Here is a 27,862-nt window from a genome sequence, read left to right on the forward strand (position 1 = left end):
CAAGGATAGTTGGTCTGGAGAACTCCTTTACCATTCCTCAAATAGTCTCATGCAATCCCTTCCATTCATCCCAGAGGACAGATGTAGCTTGAAAGTCACATTTTATCCATAAACTGCAAGTCATACAGGAGATCATGAGCCTTTACAACATGGGTACCTAGAGCAAGACTTGAACCGCAATCTTCTGGCGCAAGGTGGCAGGTCTGCCAATGAATGGTAATGTCCTTCCTGTCACTCAGATTATTGATTTACATAAAGTAGATCATTCAAATGTGGTACTTGCACATCTCCCACCTCATAATGCAAGACCCATTGAATCAGAGTTTTATAGCACTGACATTGGCCCTTTGGCCCATTGTGTCTGCAAACATCCATCTATTATAATGCCTATTCACCAGCCACCTGGCCTTGTATGCTGTAGCATTTCAGGTGTTCATCTATATAGTTCTTAAATGCCTTAAGGGTTCCTGCCTGTAGGATTGAGTCACTCCAAACAAGTAGTATTTAATTTTAAAAAGATTCCATCCATGTTTAGCTAGCTAACTTCAGCTGCTGCACGCTGAAGTTGAGTTAACTACTGTAGGACATGACAGAACGTAAATAGATTCAGCTAGGGTTCACTCTCCTTAACACTCACCTTTATGCATAGCTATCACTGAGAGCTGGGTTATACTAAACTGGGTATCCACAATGCCACCCACTCCTGACCATAACTTGCCAGTATCAAAAATAAATATACTGATAACTAGTCAGCAACAGATGGCATTGTTGCTTTCAGACAAGAAAAGGAAAGTGCACACAATGTGGAGTTGTGTTGAAGGATACTGGATAAGGAATCCATACTGGACTGGGTTAAGGTAGCAAAGTAGGCTTTTGAAGAAAACAAAACCAAATCTAAATAGTAAAGAATGTAATTTTGCAGCTCACAGCATTCCCATTTTTCACTGAAATCAATGACACCATGCAATCAAACTGGAAACGCAACTGCTGTCAGCCATCAGTGATTTCGTAGCAAAGGAACACAAACTCTGAATTTAATCATTTTATAATCTAAATTCATTGCCTAACAGTGCTCTGTAAGCACATACCCCACTTGGGACTTCAAAAGAGAAGCTGTAAACAATCTAGAATCTCATCATTAAAAACATCTCCTCATGCTTCAATCCATTTCTTACTCAGCGGGAGACATAATTTAAAAAAAATTGAAGTACCAGAATTTAAAAGTAATAACTTGCCATTACTCTCAATTTCTGAAATATTACGTGAGAAAGCCGACAAGGTGAGTTCAATAATCTTGCCACCAGTCTCCCTCATCCCCACCGCCTGCAGCACCGAAGAGAAGGAACGTAATGCCCATGCTGATCAGATACAGCCGGAATATGCGTTGTTATTGTGTTGGTCAACAATATTAGCTCATTGTTTCATTTTAGCCTCAGGAGCATTTCATCCCTCAAGACTGCCAGCAGTTCCAACTCTTCTTGTTTTGGGGCTTTACTTGTTTACTTAAAATCCAGGCAATAAACCCCAAGCTAGTTTCTCTGCAAAAGATGCATTAGACAACTTAGCAGAAATGATATTTCAGATTTGCAATAATCTTACTGAGGGCTTGGCACAGGGTTTGGGGTGGGATTAAATTGCAAGCAGCATCTGCTGGTTCTACCAGTAAAGAATTACAACAATAGTTAGTGGCGCCCTTCAGCTGTTAAAATAAAAAGCCACAAGCTGCTAAACATGAAGAAATGATTAGTGCATTGAGTAATCAAACAGATGAATACAATAAACTAATCTAACCTTAAAAAATGAAAATGTCACGCACATATGCTAACAAAGCAATGACAAGGCAGACACTGGGTGTGAGAGAGGCGTTAATGGGCAGGTACAATTGGAATGGATTTGCAGGCTTGCTTTCCAAGTAATGCAAAAGGTTAGGTTAACCTGAACTGCCCTTCAGTGAATTTTCTGACCCCACTCAACTTTCTTGCCTACCTGTGTACTTAAAGAAAGCATACAGAGGCACTTCAAGTGAAAAAGTTTAACTCTAAGTTGATTATTATTCCTCATGCAGGGATTTATTTTCAAATCAACAGTGATATAAAAAATATAAATTAGGGAGGCAGAAAACAGACAGTGGATCTCAGCTGTCACAAAGTCTTGTCATTAACAGTACCCTCCACTTCCTTGAGCAGAGTTTGCAAACCCAAGACTTCCCCTGTGGGCCTTTGTCCCATGTTTCAGACAAGACAGCAGGTGAGGTACGGGTTTGAGGAGGGGTCACTCAACACGAAACATTAACTCTAATTTCTCTCCACAGATGCTGCCAGAGCTGCTGAGCTTTTCCAGCAATTCCTGTTTTTATAGGTGAGGATGGGTGACATGGGAAGAGAGAATCAGCACCAATAGTGCTGATCTGCAGGTTTACAATAGCTTGCTGTTATCCTGGGTCCATGGTTGAGAAAGGAACACTTGACACCAGTTGAAATGCTGGCACCCAAGGAGCTAGATCCGAAGCATCAAGGTCAACAACAATGTTACCATAGTCAACGTGAAATCAGGCAACATTGCACACACTACAGAAATTCCAAATTTGTGAAAACTCTTGAAATCAAGCTTACATTTGTACACATGCAGCAGTTTAGTTTTAACCTATCCATCAAAAGTGTCACACTTCTGAACTTAAATATACCTTCAAATTAAATATGCAATCATCTATGTCAATGCCTGAACGGCATCAGAGCAGATTGTCCTAAAATTCAAACTACTACAAGCAGGAAAATCTCTGAACTTCAAAGATTACTTAGTATGAAAATTCAGAGGGAAAGTGAGGATTTCAGCCCTCCTACATCTTCTCAGTCCATGCTGCCTAGTTCAATATTACTTATTGTTATCCCACCTATATTAACATTATTATTAAAAGGTACATTATTGCTTCAGTTCGCCTACATACATTCAGGAATTTACAGATTTTGATGACTCACCTTTAAGTACACCCTATTTGTTTGCCCAAGAAAGAGAAAGTATGAAAGTTTGCACATAGAACTTTCTTGACTTATGCACAATGAGTGAGTGCTTAGAGACTGGGTTCAAGGTACATTGTGTCTAATTCAGCTACAACTTGGCGATGAACAAAAATGCCAGCTGCACATAGCCACCTCCCCAACCAACAATGTTTTATTGGATCAATAAGCATAGATAACTTGCAATAATAATAGTTTTTCAAATAAATACTCTGAAAAACAAATATATCAACACAGTGCTTCCCTACATACTAATCAGAATACATTTAGTTCATGGGATGAAAGCATTGTTGGCAAAACCAGCATTTATTGCCTATTCCCAAATTCCATTGGGAAGTGTAATTAATTTCCCAGTGCAGCATGACTGCAGGAAATAGCGTGATGTTCAAAAATGAAATCAAATTCATTTGTTTGTTCATAGCTTCCTCACAGGGAAATCTATCATACTGCAACTGCTTATTGTAAAAAAAAGTATACCAGCCATTATCAATGTAGATGGAAGCACGTGTAGAATATGTCACAGCAGAGAACATGCAACAGAACAGTCTCAACATTTTCTGACCCCAGTTACTCTTGTGGCCTTTCATTGGCACATGCCAGCCTGCACTGGTAACAACTGCCATCTCCACACTCGAGAAGTGAACCTGCTCATCAGGCTTCTTTGCAGCTGCCCACATTTTAAAAACGTGCCACCAACTCAGAACTTTGCCAGCAGCCTCTTTGTCAGCCACACCTGCTGTCTGGTTAAAGAAGGGAATTTTTAAAACAAGTGTCCATCTCCATAAAAGATGTAAAACTACTGACCTATCGGTCTGGCCTGAGAAATCCATGCTTCTGTTGTACTCAGCTTTTCAGAAATAAATATTATGTTTTCAACCACCTGCAAATTTAGCTACCATCCCTTTATTCCTGTTGACAATTCAATGCTGACCTCTGTCTCCATTTTGTGTTTTTCAACTCCCTCTTATTTTCTTTACTTTTTCAAATGACAGGTATTAATGACGTCTGTCATTCACATCTCCTCGAGAAACACCTTTTGTTTCTTCACTCATCTCAGTACCACTCCTTTGGCCTTACACCGCATTGTTGGTCAAGGACAGTATTACAGTTGCAGAAAGGATGTTTAGGGACTCGTCAACTGAGGTAGTATGAGCTGAGGTTAGAAACAGGAAAGGAGAGGTCACCCTGTTGGGAGTTTTCCGTCGGCCTCCGAATAGTTCCAGAGATGTAGAGGAAAGGGTAGCAAAGATGATTCTCGATAGGAGTGAGAAAAAGAGGGTAATTGTCATGGGGGACTTCAATTGACCGCTTCCCCCGCCCACCTTCTTTCCAGCTTTTCCCCTTTCGCTTGGTCAAAACCAGTTACATTTCTAGCAATACCTAGTTGTGAGGTCACAGTGCTGAACATGTTTTTTTTAAGATTTTGGATTCCCTGCAACTGCAGTATACTACTTTCAAATCACCTTTTGTTAAGAAAAATCTCCATACCTCAATACTGAATAATACACAGGTAGAGATTCTGTTTGCTCAGTACGGAGTATAGTTTCTCCACCATCCTTTTGTTTCTTTGCTCCTGACCAAAAGCTCAGCTACAAGTTGACAAAAGCCATAGGCTTATAGAGGCCTTTAGTTACCATTGCTCTAGTTTGTGCAGCCTCAATTACAGCATCAATAGGGTGGCAGTGGTTCAGTGATTAGCACTGCTGCCTCACAGCTCCAGGAACCCAGGTTCGATTTTATCCTCAAGCGAATGTCTGTGTGGAGTTTGCACATTCTCCCTCTGTGGGATTCCTCTGGGTGCCATGGTTTCCTCCCACAGATCAAAGATGTGCAGTTTAGGTGAACTGGCCATAGAAAGTTGCCAATAGAGTCCAGAGATATGCCGCTTAAGTGGATTAGCCATTGGGATTACAAGGTTACAGAAATAGCATCGGGAGTGGGGTCTGGGTGGGCTGCTCTTCGGAGGGTGACATGGACGAGATATGCCAAATGGCCTGCATTACACAATATCAGAAGTTTACAATTCAATTCCCATGGTTAGTACTGCAGAACTCTATTCATCAAGGTACTGGCTTGCAGAGCTATCATGAGCAATTAAGGGTTCAAGGTAGCAGTTCACCACCATCTTCTCACTGGCAACAATGAATAGACAATAAATGCTGGCCTATCCAGTGACATTCACATCCCATGTGAACAATTTGGAAGAATCTGAACTCTGGGTTGTATCGTTAACAACAGTGGCAGCCTGGATCCAATTAGCTGATGTAGACTGCCCCAATAATCAGGCACTGGATTACTGGATCAGCCAAGAGCATAAATGGGGTTCTTGTCTACTCCTGCACACTGCTCCCCTCTCTAACACAACACTCAGAAGGAGACATAGCCATCCAAGGCGGTGAACAAGAACATGAAATAAATCAATTTTAAACAAAACAAAGTGTACTTCTGCATTCATATTACTGCATTAAACTTTCAAGAGCCTATTTTGTGTGTGGAACAGCTCTCAAGCTTTAAAGGAGGGATGTCAGATCAGGTATCCACCCTAAAGAACACCTCACCATAATTACATCATACTCTATAGCTAGCGCAGAATGTCCTAAACTACATGAAATATACAGCAAAGGTAGTCAGCGGGGTGCAGAAAGGGTTAAACCCCCATTCAGAAGCTCTGATCCAATAAGTAGAAGGTTTTTTTAAAGAATGAATTAAGTCTCCAGTTTCTTGCGTTTCTTGCATTGTTTAATTGTACTTATTGGAGAGCTTGACTTTTGTTTGGCACAAAAACAGTTGGTATTATTAGGAGCAGACAGTATATAGTATCACTTATCCACTTGTGAGCAGGCAGCAGAGAGGCTCTGTTTACACTGTTCTTGGCTCCACATTCTCCAGTTCACTTCAATTTGAAAGAGTAAAAGACATAGTCCATGACTTGTTTAACTCCTGAGAATATATCAACATTTTAAAAGCTGAAATTAAGGGTTCAAATTCTGGTAAGAACATTGAAACTAAAATCAGCGATGAATGTAGCAGTCAGCACAAAGGCATGACAGATAATGCTCCAAATCAGGTACTCAGGGTCTATTAGGCGCATTGGCAGAATTGAAAATAGCTTAGAAAGTGAAATGACACTATGACATTCAAGGTTGGAATGCAGAACTTTGAGAGAAAAAAAATGTAATCTCTTAAAATGCCTGTTTTCAGTCACTCCTTTAAGGATTCAACCGCCTGCAAATATGGTGCATCACACTCTCCAGAACAGAGAATGACTCTCTTCCACAAGAGGAAACGCTTAACCCTCTAACAGGGCTGGCCCACAGCCCCATTCGGAAATGATAACACTCACAAAGCTATAGTAGTGGGGCACAAAGTCTCATGGCAGGGCCAGGCCTCACCAAATAGAAGTGGGCTAATTGCAATAAAATGAACGACCCTATTCATTCATTTCCACTTGCAACTGCATATAATAGATGCTGTAGTGTTACAAAAATACCAAAATACATTATGATTATGCAGCTGCAACACTTCAAGATTATAGATCTGAAATATACTCCTAAAGACCATAATTTCTGCTGTACAATTATCAGAGAAAGGAAGCAACTACTCGATGAGATAACTGGCCTCAACAGTAGTTCACAGACAGGAAGAAACCAATGGTGCACCAGCGAGGCAAATGGCTGTTGAGTTCAAAGATGTGATTCAACAACAACAGAAACTGACAAGATGCCTTCTGAGTTACCTCAGTACAGAGCAATAAAATAAACCAGGCCAGAAGGCACTTTTGAAAACTGCAGCTCTCCTGAAATAAGAAAAATTGGAAGGTTTTACTGGATTCCTCTCAAATACCCCCACCACCCACCAACTCCCTTTAGGAAATACAAGCCTGCATTCACATGGGGTAGATTGTGGTGCTTAACTAGAGGATGACTAACATTCAAGGTCAACAACAATAAAGGCACCAAATTGTAAAAGAGTGTACTTTTACTGCAGCTGTTGTTTCAGTGAAGATGTAAGGCAATGCTCCAATTTTAAAAGAACAAGTAAAAGCTGGTTGTAACACTTTACTGCCACTTTTTAAAACCTTTACTAGCCTGCAATTTGTTTCAATATCCATATGGGCTGGCCTATTTAATTTTACCTTTGATAATTATTAATCAATCAATGACTTATTCTGTTCAGGTAGACTATTGAACATATTACAATAATGTCTGCAGCTTAAGCAATCCTCTAATACACTGGATCATTCAAACACAAAAGCAACTAGCACTCCCTCTTAAAGTTTAAAATGAATTTTAACAAAGTCCAAAGCAAAACTTCAAAGCAAAAGCACTCTTGCACCCATGTCTTGTCTTTGTATATAATCACATTCCCGACTGCACTTGAAGTTTTTCAGGCACTTGTGAGCATTCAAAACTCTCCTGACCTTCATCCTAAGCAGGGAGTAAAGCTGTTATGATTATACAATGCTACAATCAAATTTTAATATAAATAGCCTGGAAAAGTCACTTTTTTCTTGTTTTAAAACAAAAATGGGATATTCATCAACTTGCGCATGGCGACAAAGTCCCACTCAACCTTTAGGGAGGCAATGCTAGACTACTAATCCAGACATTCAGCTAAAGTGCTGGAGACCCGGGTTCAAGCCCCACCCTGGTAGATGGTTGAATTTGATTTTTCAATAAAGAATCTGCAATTAAGGGTGTAACTTCTATTGACTGTCACAAAAACCCACCTGGTCCACTACTGTCCTTTAGGGAAGGAAACTGCCATCCTTACCTGGTCTGTCCTACATGTGACACCAGACCCACAGCGACGTTTGGTTGCCTCTTAACTGCCCTCTGGGCAATTAGGAATGGGCAATAAATGCTGGCCTAGCCAGACATGCCCACATCCAAAAAAAAAACCTTATTGGTTGATCACACTGTCAACTAAAACAGCTTTTTAAGACAAAAAGTTAGACAAATTGGTGCCAGAAGTCATCACCTACCAACACATCACTTTTCATGAATCTCTTTCAAGCTTACTGTATTTCCTTTCCAAATAAACTTAAAAATGTAATAGAGATAATTAATCAGAGCACCGACAGCTTCTATTCTTTCCTCCAATCACTAGTTTTCTGCCAGCTGCCCTGTAATGTATCAACTCTTCCTGTTCCTACGGTTCCAGGTACACAGGGAGCACTGAGCTAAGTTGCGTGCTCCAGCAGTTGGGGATATGCTCTTTAACAGCTGCAGGACATGGCTGCATCCCAGTTTCAATACCATCCCACCCCACTAATTCTTCACTGGTTCTCCCCTCAACTCACTGGGGGCAGTGTGGCCAAACTCTCATTACCATCCCCAATTACAAACAACTAACCAGGTTAGGAATTGAACTGGAGATGTTCCTAGACAGCAACTGAAATTGCTGGAGAAATTCTGCAGGTGCAGCAGCATCTGTGGAGAGAGAGAGTCCAAGTTCATGTTTCAGGTCCAGCGACCCTTCGCCAGATCTTAGGGTGTCTCACTCTGTTTGGTAAAACAATTGTTAATAACATGTTAAATTTTCCTGAAAATTAAATCCTCCCGATGAGTAAATTGTTTCCTTCATGCATTCTTTCAGTAAAACCTGAAGACGATGTAGGCACTAAGCTTTTGCAGACAATCCCTTTAAACTGGATACCCATTAACACCTCTAATCCTATAATAAAACACTGACATTGATTTGAATGGCAGACAACTCTCAAAAGGTCAATGTGCTGTTAAAATAAAAGGCCCGAGGGGCTCATAAACAAAGACCATCCCTCATGATATTGAAATAAAACATCTCGAGTAGGGCTCATGTTGCAGCCCACTTACGGAGAACAAATGGTCACCGCCACTACCCACCATAAGGAGAAAAACAGTTGGCTGGGCCTATCACGCTGTGACTGAGGCTGCCTGGAAACAACATGCTGGGGTGCTGGAGAATGAGATTCCTTAGTGCAGCTCACCTGGACATCACTTGCTGCAAAGCAAGTCCAGGTAGGACAACTACCTCATTTGTCCAGACCTCTAACCCAATACAGCCCCGATCAAACATCGACGAGATGAAACCTGGAGACTGAATTTGACGGACAGGAGGGTTAAAAAGAAATCTGGCGAAGTTCCCTCTTTGTCTTTGATATATCATCTAAAAACACAGTGCAAGACCACACTTTACAGTTTGCTAAACAGATGGAAGTGCCCAACAATCAAGGTGGTCACACAAATGTGTCATTCATCGAGTGTTTCTTTCAAAAGTTTACTTGTCCTGGCACATTGCCAGGAGATTACATCCTCCTTGGTCTCTGTTTGAATCTGTCCAATCAAGGTTCTCCCTACCACAGTACCAAAACAGTTCTTACCAAAAATCACAAACTATATCCCATGTGGTTATGCCAAGGGTCAACATATTCTATAGTCCATTTTATCCTGCCTGCAGCTTTTGACCCACCTGTCTCCTACAATGTTACTCTGTTGTTAGCTGGATGGGATGGCTCTTGCCTGATTCAACTCTCGTCAGAGTATCATTAGTAATAGCTTCTCCTTCATTATCTTTGCTGTGACCACCCTCCCCTCCACACAGGCATCTAATATTCAGCTTCTTCCTATTTTTCATCTACATCTGAAATGATATCATTTGAAAGCAGAGGGTGGTTGTTTTGCTGTGCACTCTGCTAGACCTCGACACCTGTCACAACTTTCTCACACTAGTGTTATATTATCAGACTGCTTATCTGACATCCAACAACTACTGAATAGACATTTTCTCCAATCAATATTGGGAAGACTGAAGCCATTGTTTTTGGCGTCAGGTCCAAGATGCTGCCCTCTAGCAACCAACGTCTTCCTTCTCCCAGGCAACAGTCTGAGATTGAACATGCTCATTTGCAACTTAGGGGTCCTTTCTCACCCAAAGATGAGCTTCTGACCACACAATCACTCAGACCACCCATTACCACCTTTGTAACTGTGCTCCGACTTCAGCTTGTCTAATGCCAAAATTTTCATTAAACCTTCAACACCTACAGCCTTGACTGTCCTAACATACCACTGACTGGTCTCCCATATTCTACCTTTCACAAGCGTGATCATCCAAACTCTTCCAGTGGCCTGATTCACACCAGGTTCCTGAACATTTATCATTCTTATGTTCATTGACCTACACCAGTTCCCAGTGAACCAAAATTGGAACCCAGAACAGAGGAGGAGTAGGCCATTCAACGAGATCATGGCTCATGTTCTCTCAATGTTTTATCACCCACAATTCTCATTCCCATTTTTAAATGCATTGGATTCTAATTTTATTGTAAAATACTCTTGTGGAGCATGATGGGAGGACGGTTATTGGTCAAAGGTGCTATCATTAACACAAGTTCTAGTTGTTGGATGGTGTCAGTCTTAAATTCCAATTAAGTCTCTGAAAAGAGGAATCTAATTTCATAACAGCAACAAGCAATCAATTGCTTATCAATCCAACCTGCAGAAACCAGTAATGGCTCAAGCCCCAGCTATCTCAAAGAAGACCTCTGCAAAACAAACACAGTTGTGAATGTAATCAACATAAAGTGAGATTTACAGGCTAATATTCTGTAACAAAAAAGGAGAAGGGGTCATGGGAGAAGAGACAGAGTTGGCAAACTCATACTTCAGGCCCGGTTATAGATTAGTAAAGTGTACTTGAGAATGCCAAGGCAGGCAAGAGTATTTCTTTTAAAAAAAAGGGAGTTGAAATTTCTGAACAATGATTGGCATGACGAACCCACCCACCATTCTGGACTTGTCTCTGTAGTGACAGGACAGATCTTGCTTCCAGTCAAAAACAACTCCCTTCACAGCACTGAGCACTGCTCTCAATAAGACCACAAAACTTCAAAGCTCACAGCTTCATGCAGAAGTTAATGCCTCACAAACAGACACATCCACCAGCACAGTGACTCGGATGACAAATGAGCCAGTGGGTTAAACACCATTAATAACTACAGGCTGCACAGCTCCCACAAGCTAAATAAGCATTTCAATTAAAAATACACTGCTAAATAAGCTTTCAATCAGTTGTGATGGCAAAAGTCTGCCATCAGTCAGAATACAGTGCATTTACAGTAGCGAATATTGTAAAAAGTTTAACCTACACCAACACTTCTGAGCAGACTTCACAGTTAGAATCTTGCTTTTATTACATTTAAAAGGCCCTCATTTGAATGTTTAATCAGCAGATTAAAACCTCATACCCTCTGCCGTGTTAGATTGCCACAGGACAGTGCACCAATTGTAGAGAAACAAGGAAACATTCAGCATTCATTACAGGGGGTGAAAGAAAGGAACTTATACAGTAAAGCCAATATTAGCCATCGTAGCATTTAAAGGCCAAACTCCCACACACCAAACACCTTCCTGTCCCCAAATCATAATGTCAGAATGTATCCAATTAGGTTATAATTGCCCCAAAGTGAGGCCACATTTTTTCTTAACTGCGAAGGGGATAAACTACTGCTCGACTGAAAGTTGTTGATCCATGCTAAAACACAGCCCTACTTCTCATCCACTAACAGTGATCTACTAAAAAAAGGGCAGGTTCCTTGTCTGCTCTTGAACCCTGTCCAATCAGCTTTGCATTAATGTATAGGCCAATCCAATACCTCGTGGGCTGACAGAGTTTAGTGCCCAGCAATATTAATGTCAGTCAATAATAACATCAGTTCTGGCACCTGGTCTTTGCTACCTTTAACTTCCTTCCTTCTGAGCTTGAACCCAGAGTGATGAATGTGATCTTGCCCTGCTTGTAAAAAAGTGTAAATAAAGCTATACATGGAAGAAAAAAAAAGCTAGTGACTTTTTCCATTGGTGTTCTCCAGTTTATGCAGTGAGCTCCTTGGTTTAACTCCTGCTCGATGTAAAAATCAAGTAAAACACACTTGCTTTCTGTACACTTTCAACTTTCATTGCTCTAGAATTGGTGCCTGTATGTGCAACAGCCTGAGCCTGAACACAGGAATTCCTTCCCTAAACCATTAGCCCTCTATCAATTTCTTTCCCTTTAAGACACACCTTAAAACCCACCTTTTTAAACAACCTTTAGGTTACTATCCCTAATATTACAAATAGCTCAGTGTCACATTTTGTTTGATAACACTCCTGTAAATGTTTTAGGATGGTTTGTGTGAAAACATGCCACACAAATTGTTAGTTGATTTGAAAGCTTGAATGTAAATACATATGATGGCGGGTAAATTGCTATGATTTTTTTTAATTGATGGTAAAATCTATAAACACCAATTAAAAGGAATGTCACACTTGAATGAGCTAAGGAAGCACAGGGGCCAGCTGACTGGAGGCAAACCTCCTGCAAGAACAAGCTTGTCCTTCAGTGACTTTTAGATTGATAGAAACTAAACTAAACCAAAACCATGCGTCAACAGCAACACTAATGCAGATCCTCTCGATGTTTTGGCTCATGTCCAAATCTGATGCTTTTAGTATTTTGCTTTCACTGGCACAGTGTCGCTTTACAGACTGAACCACACACTAACACCTGCCCAAATGTTTTTACTCAGACTTTCGCAATATTATTTTAAAAACGTATCCTTACAGACTAGACAAAGTGTGTCATGCACGCTTAACTTTCCACATTGAGTTATCAATGGTGTTTAATTAGAAGTTTCACTTGAGTGCATATAAGAAACTAGTGTTTCAGTCTAAATAGATGCATTACTAAGATTGGCCCCAATACTATCCCTCACTCGGCTTTTTGAAATAGAACATAAATGGCAAACCTACTGAACACCATTGAATGTACACCAATTAAAACAGATTGCCCAACCAAGGCACTACAGCTCTCAGTAGAATTCTTATCTGGACTTGTTCATGGAATATTACAACTATTGCTGACAGAAATGGTTAGAATAGACATTACATCACAAAGCCAATTTTACAGTGTTTTCACACTTTATGGATGATTATTTATGAAACAGGTTACATTTCTGAGGTTAGATTTGCAACATGCAAAACAATGGATACCCTCAGATCAGCAATAACCACAAAAACAATTCAACATATAACAAAATCGTCACCAAGGTGTATAAGTCCTGCTCTGATTTGCTTTTCCAAAATGCAGAACCTTGCATTTATCTAAATTAAACTCTATCTGCCACGCCTCAGCCCACTGGCCCATCTGATCAAGATCCCGTTGTACTCCGAAGTACCCACCTTCGCTGTTCACTACACCTCCAATATTGATGTCATCTGCAAACTTACGAACTATACCTCCTATGTTCACATCCAAGTCATTTATGTAAATGACGAAAAGTAGTAGACCCAGCACTGATCCTTGTAACACTCCACTGGTCACAGGCCTCCAGTCTGAAAAGCAACCTCCACCACCACCCTCTGTCTTCTACCATCAAGCCAGTTCTGTATCCAAATAGCTAGTTCTCCCTGTATTCCATGAGTTCTAACCTTGCTAAGCAGTGTCTCATGAGGAACCTTGTCGAATGCCTTACTGAAGTCCACACAGATCACGTTTACCACTCTGCTCTCATCAAGCCTCTTTGTTACTTCTTCAAGGTTACCTCAGAGTACCATGGGATCTTGATCAGATGGGCCAATGAGCTGAGAAGTGACAGATGGAGTTTAATTTAGATAAATGAGGGGTTGCATTTTGGAAAGCAAATCAGAGCAGGACTTATCCACTTAATGGTAAGGTCCTGGGGAACTTCCTGTTGCTGAACAAAGAGACCTTGGAGTGCAAGTTCATAGTTCCTTGAAAGTAGAGTCGCAAGTAGATAGGATAGTGACGGTGGCATTTGGTATGCTTTCCTCTATTAAGTAAGAGTACTGAGTACAGGAGTTGGGAGGTCATGTCCTGTACAGCCGCAACATTGGTTCGGCCACTGTTGGAATATTGTGTGCAATTCTGGTCTCCTTCCACTTGGAAGGATGTTGTGAAACTTGAAAGGTTTCAGAAAAGATTTACAAGGACGTTGCCAGGGTTGGAGGATTTGAGCTATAGGGAGAGGCTGGTTGGCTGCAGCTGTTTTCTGTGGAGCATCGGAGGCTGAGGGGTAACCTTATAGAGGTTTATAAAATCACGAGGGGCATAGATAGGGGTGGGGGAGTCCAGCACTAGAGGGCATAGGTTTAGGGTGAGAGGGGAAAAATATAAAAGGGATCTAAGGGGCAACTTTTTTTCACAGAGAGGGTGGTATTTTTTGGAATGAAAATGTGTTGCTGGAAAAGCGCAGCAGGTCAGGCAGCATCCAAGGAACAGGAGAATCGACGTTTTGGGCATGAGCCCTTCTTCAGGAATGAGGAAAGTGTGTCCAGCAGGCTAAGATAAAAGGTAGGGAGGAGGGACTTGGGGGAGGGGCGTTGGAAATGCGATAGGTGGAAGGAGGTCAAGGTGAGGGTGATAGGCCGGAGTAAGGTGGGGGCGGAGAGGTCAGGAAGAAGATTGCAGGTTAGGAAGGCGCTGCTGAGTTTGAGGGATTTGACTGAGACAAGGTGGGGGGAGGGGAAATGAGGAAACTGGAGAAATCTGAGTTCATCCCTTGTGGTTGGAGGGTTCCTAGGCGGAAGATGAGGCACTCTTCCTCCAACCGTCGTGTTGCTATGGTCTGGCGATGGAGGAGTCCAAGGACCTGCATGTCCTTGGTGGAGTGGGAGGGGGAGTTGAAGTGTTGAGCTACGGGGTGGTTGGGTTGGTTGGAATGAGCTGCCAGAGGAAGTGGTGGAGGCTGGTGCAATTACAGCATTTAAGAGGCATCTGGAGGAGTATATGAATAGGAAGGGTTTAGAGGAATATGAGCCGAGTGCTAGCAAATGGGAAGAGATTAGGATCTCTGTTCAGCATGGATGAGTTGGACCGAAGGATCCGCTTCCATGCTATACATCACTATGACCCCTCTCTATTAAGCCTGAATTTCTCAATACATTCTGGGCATTATCTCCCTGTCTCTATTAACACTTACACAGCACCTTCTTCCTCACAACTCAGACTGCACCAGACTCGTGAAGGTAGATGGTTGGCTTATAAAAACTTCTTCTATCTGCAGTAACCATCAAGTTGGAGTATACATTTGGTCACACTTAACTCCTGATAATGACTAGGCAAGCTCATCACTATGACTCAATAAACGAGTAACTTCATATATACATTTACATGCAAGAATCTTGAACTGGTACCTAATAATTATGCTCCTCACTGCATTCAGCACTGAAAGAGAAATATTGTCATGAGGCATACATAATGAATTGGTATCAATGCATTTCAGGAAAAAGCTCATTGAATCCTATATTTCAGCGAAAATGATCCATGATCATCCTTAGCTATCATTTCAAATTGCTCTCACCAGCATTCACAGCCTGCAACTACTGGAAATGTACTCTAATGTTACACAGCTCAAAATACTCTCTCCAGATACTAATCAAGTTTCGCAAGGACCAGATCTATAATTATCTCGCTGGGTGTTTATCACAACAAGCAGACACCAAAGTTTCACACATAGCAGCTAAATTTTACTGAAATGCTAATGATCCAATTAGTCATGGCATTGGGAGAATTTGTCTCACTAAAGAGAAGCTACTTTTGTACAGAGCCAATATCCCGGACACTGATACCAGCTCCCGAAGCCAAGGACTTGCACTACCAGCTGCAGCCTTGCTGGGATTTGCCACAAAGATTTACTTAAACGATGGGCCTTCCAAGCTGTTTGCCTTTCTAAAATAAAGCAATATTACTAGTGGATGCAGGCAGGTATTTGAGCATGCCTGGGTCTCAGCTCAATATAAAATCAAACGCATAAAAACTTTGGAGATGTCCCTGTGAGAACTCAGCGTTTAACACAAATTGAGCGTGCCCAGTAGTATATTGCTGAATATGTAACAATTTGGCCTTTGATTGCAAGCATGCTCTCACCACAAATATGCTGAAGGCACAAGGGCTACATTTTGATGGAAATCCTCAGGCTTACTGAACAAAATGATTTGCCATTTGCCCAACAGTCCAAAGGGAGATCCATCAGATCAAAGACTTAAAAGTCACATTTGGTGTTGCCTTCAGAAGTCACAGCTAACGATCAAAAATAAAGTCATATACCCATATGCAATTTATAAAACTTTCCTCCAGCCCAGCAAGGCTTCAATTAAAAAACAACCAATAAACCATCGGAAAGTGTCCGATTGACTTCTTGTCAGTACTGCAAATGTCACCCCATTTTAGCTGGCTATGTACCAGCAAGACCATCAATTAAGTCTGTGCACTTACAAAGAGGGTCAGAATATGTTTCTTTTTAAATTGAATTTGAACTGATTGCTGACGTACTGTAAATCATTGGGAGGTGATGGGTAATCAGCCTCAAACCATCATTAATAGCAGGTCAATATTTTTTCCACATACCATCGACTACTCTGGTCAAAAAAAAGTATAAATTTAAATTTGTTAGTTGCAGAGATAAGCGGGTGCGCATATTGACTATGGAAAGCTTTTAATCCTTGGAGAGTATAGACAAACAGCTGCTTGTAGCTGCAGGCACCTTCTGTGAAAGCAGTGGCTTGTAACTTGACATTTACAGGTCAAAGCTCGAACTGAGATATCCAGACTAGAAAGTATTTATTTTAACCCATTAGCTCATAATAAATAAATATAAATGCATCACCATTTATAAGCTGCCACTGGCTCCAAAACTAAAACTTATTTCATCCTTCACTTTATCCAAGCTATTTATTAATTACTGCCTTAGGAGCCAGGCCAGCAGCAGTTGCACAGATTCCAGTATAACAGAACATTAGACAAAGAGAAGAATGGCTGATTCCAGTCAAATTGCACTGAAGCCGCTTGCTTCAATTTCCTTCACTTCCTTGACTGAATACTGGCTCCACTCCCACTCCACGTTGCTTTTGTCTGATAGTGAGAGATGGGACGTGAATGGAGTACAACATTTGTCACCACCACTCCTTCCCCTTCCCTGCCTCCATGCTATCCCTTCTATAAATGCAATGAACAAATGAATGATGTCCTTTCATAATCCAGCTAGTCTTCTTAAACTGTGGCACTCACTCTTTCCCGTGGAGTGACTGTTCAGATATTTTGACATGCCCAAGCTACCAGTGTGTCGCAACTTTGCAAAGACTGTGTTCGCAATTCACTTGAAAGCCTCACTACATACAGAAAGCAAGTCCTCCAAACAAAATCCTCATCATTAGTCCAGAAATTCCACTTTTTTTAGGGAAAAAAACTATTGAATAGACATTTATTTTTCATATAAACTGCATGAATCTAAAGGGCACTTCTACGCCAAACAATATTTTGAACAGAAAGACATTATTCGTAATAGAGAATCAGACCATTAAAACTGATAGTTCAGACCAGAAAGTCATAAAATGGTTAATTGGGATTCTCTGTCCACGGACACTGACAGATCTGCTGAGTTTCTCCTATGCTTTCTGCTTTTCCTTTATTTCAGATCCCTAGCATCTTCAAGAAATTGTACTCAGTTTAGATCTACATCCCTGAAGATGGGGCAGTTAAAAAAAAATTACATTTATTTCGCATTTTTTATGACCACAAGACATCTCAAAGTACTCTACAGACAAAAAAGTACTTTATGAAGTGTTGCCACTGTTATAATATAGGGAAATTGAACCAAACAAAATTGGAAATGAGTGCACTTCTGCATAATGAATGGTGTTTGAAACTGTATAAATGAAGGACTTTGAAACCTGCCATTTTTATGAATACAATTTAATTTCCATTACATTCATGAAGAAGAAAAACATCTGGTTTCAGAGCAACCGAAGTGAAACCTTCTCTTTCCCTTCCCATTCACAAGTTGATGCAATTTGACGGAAATGGCGGCTGGATTTTGACAGCTATTTAGACCGGCAGAGTGAGGGGGACAGGCAAGAGTTAATGTTTGAGATCCTTTAAGCTGTATTTTAAAAACTGTCGATAACTATTCAACGGCATGCTGGAGGAAGCAAAAGAAAGTCATTGTTCAGAGGATTAATTTGTTCCAAGCACTTCACTTCTCTGCCTGACGAGATTGACGGCCCATTTCTGTTGCTTTTATGTACAGAACATAATTTACATCAAAGCCAGCTACTTGAGGAGACAGCTCTGCGTTTGCTGTTCATACATTTCTGATAAAAACTAAGGGCAAGGATTATCAACAGGAAACTTCATCCACTAAATCTGGGGAAAAAAATGTAGCAGTACGTTTTTCTGAAGAAAAGTATAATTGCCAATTTAACTTTCTCCCTCACATTCTTCCATAAGTAAATTAACAACAGAAAAGATACATCAGAATCAAATCATAAGAATACTGGATTTTAATGATTAAGATTTTAAGCCAGAAAACATACCAGTAGACCATGGAACTAGCAGAAATCTGTGCTGCCAAAGCTCACAACTGATTTTCCTATCAGGCACTAAGTAATGCCATTCACAAATATACAGGCAGAGAGCCAGGGACAGAGTCAGAGGGAGAAGAGACATAGGGAGAGACACCCAGGGGGGTGGTAGCCTGGGGGGGGGGGGGAAGAGGGATGGAGGGAAGGCTAAGCACGGGGTGGGGGGGGGGGAGAAGGAGAGGCATCCAAAGAAAGACAAACAGCCAGCCAGAGGTGGAGGAAAAGAGAGGAGAAAGAGAGACAGACACCCAGAGACACGCAAGCAATTGGACAGCCTTGATGCACAAAGCTGTGCACTGTACATAATTGATGAAAGCCAGTCGCGGTTATAAATGGGCACACACACACGCAAGCAGAACGTGTGTAAGGCTTTTTTTTCAGGAACCTGGACCAGGCGACAGTCTCTGATGTGAAGATGATATGACGGGGGTTCACGGGGAGATGTGTCAATGGACTCAGGCGCCAGTAGCGAATCTGGTTGGAGTTTAGCCCCAGGGCGAATCATTAACAATTTCGACAGCGTTCAGAACAATTAAAAAGGAAATGGGCAGTATAGTGGCAGGTTTTCTTTTATAAAAAAGAGACTGTAATCTCCATCAATTATTTTCCAGTGATTGACATTTATGCTAAGACCGGCCCGAGTTGGACAATAAGGGACACAGTTCTTGTTGCTAATAATGTACAGTCAGATTCATTAGAGAACAAAACCCAGTTGAAACCTAAGATTTTTTTAAAAATCTGGACTCCAAATAAAATTAAGGTTGCACATGTTTGTGGTGTGTTTCCCTTTGAAGATGAACGGCTTATTTGGGCCAAGTTTCCGTGCAAACTGCAGACTGCCATTTATCGTTTTCCACAGTTCCAGGTCCAAGCGAAGGGACAGGTCCTGGAGGAGTTGCAGGATGTACTATTTGCAGGAAGGTGGTGAACAGTACAGTGCAGTGTTCCTGCAGACAGAGCCGGAGAGACTGGGATATTCCCTCTTCATAATCCCAGCACCGGGCCCCACTCACACTCTTAAAAGGGAAAGCACCACCGTCTCCAACCTCAAATATTATTGTTGTTTCTTTTTTAAAAATGGCAGAACTCTGGTGAAGGGCAAATCAAAACCGTCAATGATGCAGAAACAAAATCTGTGTAGATTCAACCCCCCGCTGCTATTGGTGGACCCCACTTTTACAGAGCTGAAAATGTGTTGCTGGAAAAGCGCAGCGGGTCAGGCAGCATCCCTTCTTCGGGCTCATGCCCGAAACGTCGATTCTCCTGCTCCTTGGATGCTGCCTGACCCGCTGCGCTTTTCCAGCAACACATTTTCAGCTCTGATCTCCAGCATCTGCAGTCCTCACTTTCCCACTTTTACAGATTCCACTTTAGAATCAAGTTGAGTGGCGTGGAAAGACCGGTGGGCACCGAATGGTCTATCTGAGCGCTGCGTTTCTATGCAATGAATCGCTGACAGATCCAGTGTTTCTCTCAGCGAGCATCGGTGGGATTATAAACGGACAGAGCACTTGAAAATCCAACTCTGGATTTAACCAGACCTCCAGACGAAGTCGTCAGGACTAGACTTTCTGTCCGGTAGCTAGTGCCTGTATTCTGGAATAACTAACAAAGACCTATCATCTCCCTTTTCTATTAAGTATTTACCTTTAGTTAATTAACTGTGTGTTTTATGTACATCTATCTTCATATAGATTATACAGTATATATCCTGATCGCTGCGTACACACACCTTTCTCTCTTTCTGGATATAAAAAGGTGTACGTTTCTATATAACTTTGCTTTATATACACACACCCTCCTCTCTATAAATATAAATTAGTTTACATACCTGAATTAAATTGAATTGAATTGAATTAGCTTTATTGTCACCTAAGGTATTAGAGACACAGGGAACTGAACCTACGACAGATTAAGATGAGGATTGTGAATGCTGATTGCTGACTGCCCGGTTTTCGGGAGTTTCCCCCCGAGTTTTTGTTTTTACCTGAGAAACTCCTGGAGGCAGGTGTCACAGAAGCGATGACCACAGGTCGAGACTTGCACGGGTTCCCTCATCGGCTTGTTGCACAGGGGACACTGAAAGCGTCGCTTGGGCTTCTCCAGAAACTTGTAGTCGTAGCCCGGCATGATGGCTTGAAAGAGACGAGGCGATGTGGAAAAAAGTGCGCCGACGGCTAGTTCGCATTCACTGAAAACAAAACCAAATCCCTAAACAATGTCTCTGAGCCAAGCTGAGGTCACTGCATCCGGCCGGGAGGCTACAGCCTGAGCTCCAGTCACGAAGAGTCTCACTGGCAACTTCAGAGATCTGCCCCCTCGGTCTGGCTGCCTCTGAATGAAGGAAGCTCACTGCTGTGTTGATGTTTGGAGGTGATTTTCCTGGGGAAGGTTCACGTGTTAAGAGGGGAGGAGATTCACCAACACCACTGCTGCCCTGGGTCCTAGTGACAGTTCCGACCACAATGTACTTCAAGTCTTCCACAAACCTTCCGGCCGAATTAATTCATTATTTTTAAAATTAATTATTATAAATCCATTAGAACCACCTGAAATCTTATATAATTCAAAACGGTTGCAATCTTATATAATTCAAACGGTTGCAATATTGCTCCATATAAAAATGAGACTGGAATTATATAATCAAGATTTTAACGTGAGGAAGTATGAGGGATATACATCATTTCTTCATCAGAAACACGTCCCTTCCCAAGTTTCTCATCCTCAGTTGCTCTTCACGCACTCACAATAGTCAGAGCTGTATACATGATAGATCCACTGTTGAGGAAGTGGTGTAAGGATTAGAACTATATATCTGTACACTCGTCTAGTCAGCAAGAGGACAGCCGGGGGCTTTGTTCCGGAGTTAAATGCGCACAAAAACAGTCTCTTTCTTGTCCAGGAATATCCTGCCACATTGAGCAAGCGAGAGAGGAAACGGCAGCTGTGATCCGAACTTTCACCCTGCTCAGTTAGGAACAGACAGTGACTAACGAAGGTTAAAAGATTCTTTCTAATAAGCCATTCCTTTGTGAACAGTGCTGAGTGCCAACTCGTTAACCTAAATCTCCTTATATTGTTTTAAAGAAACAGAACTACTGTACATTAACCGGATATATCTATTCAGTCCCTTCGGCTGGTAAACTGGAGAGAGACTCCAGATCCAGTGTGCTGACCAGGGTGAATCAAGGGACCGCTGTGCGTGTGTTTTTTTGTTCAAAATTCTTTCTTATCCTCTGAGGGAGCGATGTGATTTGCTAATTTGTATTATTCCAACTCAGCACTTTAAGGTATCGGAAACAGTAAAGCTCTACAGCATAAATATTGCCATCCAACTGGGAGCCAACTCTCTATTTGAGGGTAGTGAAGGGAGGGGGTATTTTTGATTACAGCCGAGTCAGTGAAAACCGTTCAGACTAGAACCTCGGTATGCAGTGTATCGAGGTAAAAATTTCGCTGCTGCCTGAACTGCTGTGCTCTTCCAGCACCACTAATCCAGAATGTAGTGTATCGAGCTGTACTGAAAGGGAAAACCCGAGCGTTTCACGTTTTCAAACAGGCTCACTTTAAATTCGAAAAGGCCGAGTACAATTAAACAAGGCAGAAACTTCTTATGTAAATCTGGAGCACTGCGTGATAGGGTAGGACTGTTCAACAACCATTCACTGCACAGGGCGTGGCTGGAAATTGGGTTTCATCAGATAATAATCAGGAATGTTATCATCCGATTGTGGCTGTTGCTACAGTTACCCCAATCATATTTTGAAAATTATACCATCTAGACAACGGTTTACGTAGCAGCTTTATTAGTAAGGTACAAACAATTCCACAGATGCTGCCTGACCCGCTGAGCATTTCCTGCTTTTTAAAAAAAACTCTCCTGCATTTTCTTTGTGTGTTACTCGTATGCGGTTTTCTTTCTGTTACTGATGTGGAGTCACCAGGGGACCTAGTACTGCGTTGCTCATTACTTCATCGTGATGTCTCTTCGTTTGTCTGTCTAACATGTTCAAAACAGCTCGTGTTTGCTTCCATGAGCAATGGCCTGGACTTGTAAATTCCTGAGGTCGGTTCATGGGCAATTGGAGCTGCTTGTATAAATTCCAGCGTAATACTCTAAAGTATGATCTAAAGCATAATAGATTCATCTCCTACTAGAGCGCTTAAGTTAGAGGCTGTGCATTGGCTTTGATGAATCACACAACAGAACAATACACGACGAGGCCATTTGGCCCGTCAGGTTTGTATTGACGTTTTTGAAAAAGAAAACAAAGTCACCCCACTTCCTCTACTCTTTCCCTTAATCCCACAATAGTTTCTTCTTCAAGAATCAATGAATAAAATCTGTGTGTTTAGGTGAGAAATGATAGGAAGTCGGTGAAGGATCACATTTGCAGTCATGGACTGGATGCAGTCTTCACTTTGTCACTTGCTGTTGAGTCAGAAGGTTTTGGCCTTATGATGTTTGAGTCTCTTCCTCTAAATGGAATATTTAGGGCAATACTGAGGGAGTGCCAAGTTGTTCAGTATCTCCTTTTGAAAACTGTAAAGCAGAGAAAGCGTTGTCTAATGATTCAGGTAGAGACACCCATCAGTTCTTCATGTGTCCCATTTCATCATTTGCCTCGTATCATCATCTTTTTTCCTACTGAAAAGAGAAATAAGAGCTACCAGAGTATTTTAGTTTGCAGGCAGCAGGACAAATACCAAGTCTCAAATAATCACCATAATAAGGAAAAAAAGGACAGTGCTGATAGGTTGACAAGTAGATTCCAGTTGGCTGAAATATTACCATGAAGAAAGCACCAGGGAACGAAAGGCTCTATGAATAAAATGCTACTGAAGGTACATCTTGCCCAACACACAAATGAGCACAAAGTGTATGAATGTCAGTGTGGAAGCCACACCACATATATGTGCTGTATGTCTCAACAACTAACTGTTCATATTAATAGCATGTTCCTGCTGGTGTTGCAAATTAGCACAGCACAGATCATAGTCAAACAGTGTGATGCTGGACAAGCACAGCCAATCAGGCAGCATCCGAGGAGTAGGAGAATCGATGTTTCAAGCATAAGCTCTTTATCAGGGTGCGCAGCATTCCTACTGTAGATGGATTTGATGATTGGAAAATACTTGCTGAACAATCCTGAATACTACCCAAAACTAAACCAGTCAAACTCAAAATCTGGCTGGTTTACACTTGCTAGAAGTAACATATCTTATATATATATGATGTGAGCTCTGCCAAGAAAAGGAATATTTTCAAGCTCTGCCTTTTCTGAGTTACCCAGAAGCCTTTCATTTTATGTTGCTTTCTCCAAGGTAATACCTCAGATAATTAGAGTACAGTAATAAGTGCATCATTTCTCCAATATTATAATATGATGTGATTATGTGAAATTTGTCACTCTTGCACCTTTCCTGATGGGGACAAGACAAAAAGCTTTAGAAACAAGGATACAGAACTGGCTCAAAAGTAGAAGACAGAGGGTGGTGGTGGAAGGTTGTTTTTCAGACTGGAGGCCTGTGACCAGTGGAGTGCCACAAGGATCGGTGCTGGGTCCTCTACTTTTTGTCATTTACATAAATGATTTGGATGCAAGCATAAGAGGTACAGTTAGTAAGTTTGCAGATGACACCAAAATTGGAGGTGTAGTGGACAGCGTAGAGGGTTACCTCAGATTACAACAGGATCTGGACCAGATGGGCCAATGGGCTGAGAAGTGGCAGGTGGAGTTTAATTCAGATAAATGCGAGGTGCTGCATTTTGGGAAAGCAAATCTTAGCAGGACTGATACACTTAATGGTAAGGTCCTAGGGAGTGTTGCTGAACAAAGAGACCTTGGAGTGCAGGTTCATAGCTCCTTTAAAGTGGAGTCAAAGGTAGATAGGATAGTGAGGAAGGAGTTTGGTATGCTTTCCTTTATTGGTCAGAGTATTGAGTACAGGAGTTGGGAGATCATGTTGCAGCTGTACAGGACATTGCTTAGGCCACTGTTGGAATATTGCATGCAATTCTGGTCTCCTTCCTATCGGAAAGATGTTGTGAAACTTGAAAGGGTTCAGAAAAGATTTACAAGGATGTTGCCAGGGTTGGAGGATTTGAGCTATAGGGAGAGGCTGAACAGGCTGGGGCTGTTTTCCCTGGAGCGTCGGAGGCTGAGGGGTGACCTTATAGAGGTTTGCAAAATTATGAGTGGTATGGATAGGATAAATAAACAAAGTTTTTTCCCTGGCATCGAGGAGTCCAGAACTAGAGGGCATAGGTTTAGGGTGAGAGAGGAAAGATATAAAAGAGACCTCTGGGGCAACTTTTTCACGCAGAGTGTGGTACGTGTATGGAATGAGCTGTCAGAGGAAGTGGTGGAGGCTGGTACAATTGCAACATTTAAAAGGAACTTGGATGGGTATATGAATAGGAAGGGTTTGGAGGGATATGGGCCGGGTGCTGGCAGGTGGGACTAGATTGGGTTGGGATATCTGGTCGGCATGGACAGGTTGGACTGAAGGGTCTGTTTCCATGCTGTACATCTCTATAACTCTACATATCTTTCTTTAAATCAAAATTCAAGTACTGTACTTGAAGCAAATCAATTTTTGTTATTAAATCTCTTCTACCCTAAATCTAGAGGGCGGCACTGTGGCACAGTGGTTAGCACTGCTGCCTCACAGCGCCAGAAACCTGGGTTCAATTCCCGCCTCAGGCGACTGACTGTGTGGAGTTTGCACATTCTCCCTGTGTCTGCGTGGGTTTCCTCCGGGTGCTCCGGTTTCCTCCCACAGTCCAAAAATGTGCAGGTCAGGTGAATTGGCCATGCTAAATTGCCCATAGTATTAGGTAAGGGGTAAATGTAGGGGTATGGGTGGGTTGCGCTTCAGAGGGTCGGTGTGGACTTGTTGGGCTGACGGGCCTGTTTCCACACTGTAAGTAATCTAATCTAATCTACCCCCTCCCATTCTTATCAGGTCATTTCTGTTCTCCTCCCCACCCGCCAAACCCTTTACTGCCTCAGTACTTTTTCTAGTTGTGAACAAAAGTCATCAACCTGAAATATTTACTATTTGTCTCTTCTCAGATGCTGCCTGCCCTGACTACTTCCAACATTTTGTTTTCCTTTCAGATTCCACAGTATCTTGCATTTGTTAAGTACATTGCAAAGCACTGTCACTGTTGCAATGTTGGGAACGCAGCAGGCAGTAGCTGGGCAACAAGGATTCCACAAGCAACAAAATGATAATGGCTAGATAATGGCTCGATAGTCTACTTGAGCACATACTGACCTAGACAACAGTAACAACATCCCTGCGCCTCTTTGAAATATTGCCAAGAGGACTTTTTCACATCAAAGGGGGCAACTGTTTTAAAAACTCAACTGAAAGGCAGCACATCTTAAAATACTCTATTAAACTATTAGAGTAGATTAGCCACTGGAATGGGACTGGAACTCACAAAGATTTAATGTAGACAAGGGTGCTACAAACTCAGTCACATTAGATAACATTGTGGTTTGTAGATCTTACTGTATACAAGGTGGCTGCCTTGTTTCCCTTTGCATTTTCAGCAAGTGTACATCAGAGCTTAATTAATTATCTGTGAAATCCAAAAGATACCAGGTTATTTATAAATCATAGATCCTTTCTAGATTACAGAGAGTGATCAACTAGCTGTGTACTTACATCCTTTATTTATAGGATTGGCTTTTTAATCAGAAGATTAATGAGTATCATCATTAACCCAGTACACTTCTGCACCAGCTGTACAAGTTACCTCAAGTCCAATAATGCTAGTCAAAAATTATCTCAACACAGACTGCTTGAACATTTTTATGTCAAATTAATTTTAATTCTTTCAAACCACTTGATGTTTAAAGTAATAATAAGACTTATACTCCAAGATGTGACAGTGATTGTTTAAATAAGGAGGTAAATATGGGGCCCATTGGGTCTTACTTAATGTTTAAAAGGAAACTTGGTAAACAAACTGCAGACACTCTGGTATAGACTTCTTCAACTGCTTGAGGCCCGGATCAGAAAACTGGACTAGTATAATAGCTATCCACATTAATCTAATGATTGTGAGCCTAACCCCAGAATGTAATTTTCAGGTTAAAGTATGATTCCAATTTTGCTGTTTCTTATTCCTTGGTGCTGAATTGTCTGCACACTGTCAGTTTTTAATGGGTCACCAGATAATGAAGAAAAGTATTACATATTTTGACGATTTGACAGAAAAAAAGTAATTATTGTAATTATTTCACCACATGACTGCACAAAGCTCTATGGTTTATAATTGGTGCAAAAGCAACCATTGTATGTATTTCAAATCAAACTGTACAGGCATGCTCTGCCTTACCTCTGGGAGTAGGTGGGTTGTCAACCCAGATCTTCTGGCCCAGAGGTGGAGACAATGCAACTGCACCACAAGACCTTTAATCATTGAACTAGAATGTTTTCTTCACAAGGTACACTGTCGCGAACTGGCCACAAGGCGGCATTCTTTCTCTGCAAGGATAAAGGCAATATCCTTTAAAAGACTAATTGTCTTTACAAGGCTTAAACAATAATTAATTCGAGATAAACAGCTTGAAGACAAATTAAAATCTTTTCAATACATGTATCTTAATGTCTATTGCTCGTTAGATAACCACACGTGGTAGGCTGAATACTGGGATCTTACAATGAAGGTTTAAATAAAAACGGAGTACATGTGATTAATGATCTGGATTTAACACTGAACGTTTTGTTCGAACAGCACTTACTCTGTGTAGCTCCTGGCGCAGATCATACATTTTTAAAGTAGGTAGGTACACACAGTTAGCACCTCATAAAAGATGCAAAACGGACTCCGATCCAGCATCGCGTTTGTTCTTTTTTTTATTAAACTTCCTCACGTACACACCTCCCCGGAGTTATTAATGTGCAGCCACTCCACTGGAAATGGTGCTACTGAACTGAGAAGAGGTGGATAGTGGGTCTAATCAAACACTATTCAAGGGACACAATGAACCGCCTTTCACAGATAAGTGGTTTAAAATGAAGTGTTAATAATCGAGGCGTTTACTGAAAGGGTGGAGATCTTTTTCTAAACCCGTTTTAAATATGTCAACAGCGTCCTCAGGAATTACAAAGCACACGTGTATTATTTGCCACGGTGGCGGCTTTTTTTTAGTGCAGTATGTGTCCGCATCGCTCAGGTTTTAATTTTGGAGTCCGATTTGCTAAGATTAAGATAGACATTTAACCTGACTTTGATCCTTTGAACCTCTCAACATTTGTTAAAACTGAAGTTCAATTTAATCGGTATTGTGAAAAAAAAACTAACACTCATAAAGCGATAGGGCACAGAAAGAGGTCATTTGGCCCATCATGTTTATACTGTCTCTCTAGAGCATTTCAATCCCATTTCCCACACGCTGCAAGGACCCATTCAAATTCGTTTTGAAA

General features: G+C 41.4%; 1 protein-coding gene across 2 annotated transcripts in view; it reads right to left on the reverse strand.

Moving 5' to 3' along the window:
* The window catches only part of LOC140491503 (TNF receptor-associated factor 4-like), a 107,088-nt gene extending 79,691 nt beyond the window's left edge, over nucleotides 1–27,397 (reverse strand). Inside the window, exon 1 of one of the 2 annotated variants that reach the window (XM_072589775.1) lies at nucleotides 27,178–27,397. In XM_072589775.1, the coding sequence (XP_072445876.1) occupies nucleotides 27,178–27,203 (26 nt within the window). In that variant the 5' untranslated portion in view covers nucleotides 27,204–27,397. Of the gene's footprint in view, nucleotides 1–20,402; nucleotides 22,115–27,177 lie in introns of those variants that run through there. The other variant, XM_072589773.1, reaches the window with a different exon arrangement.
* Between the last annotated feature and the right edge of the window lie 465 nt (nucleotides 27,398–27,862).

This window comes from Chiloscyllium punctatum, chromosome 19 (assembly GCF_047496795.1).
Source record: "Chiloscyllium punctatum isolate Juve2018m chromosome 19, sChiPun1.3, whole genome shotgun sequence".
NCBI classification, from domain to species: domain Eukaryota; kingdom Metazoa; phylum Chordata; class Chondrichthyes; order Orectolobiformes; family Hemiscylliidae; genus Chiloscyllium; species Chiloscyllium punctatum.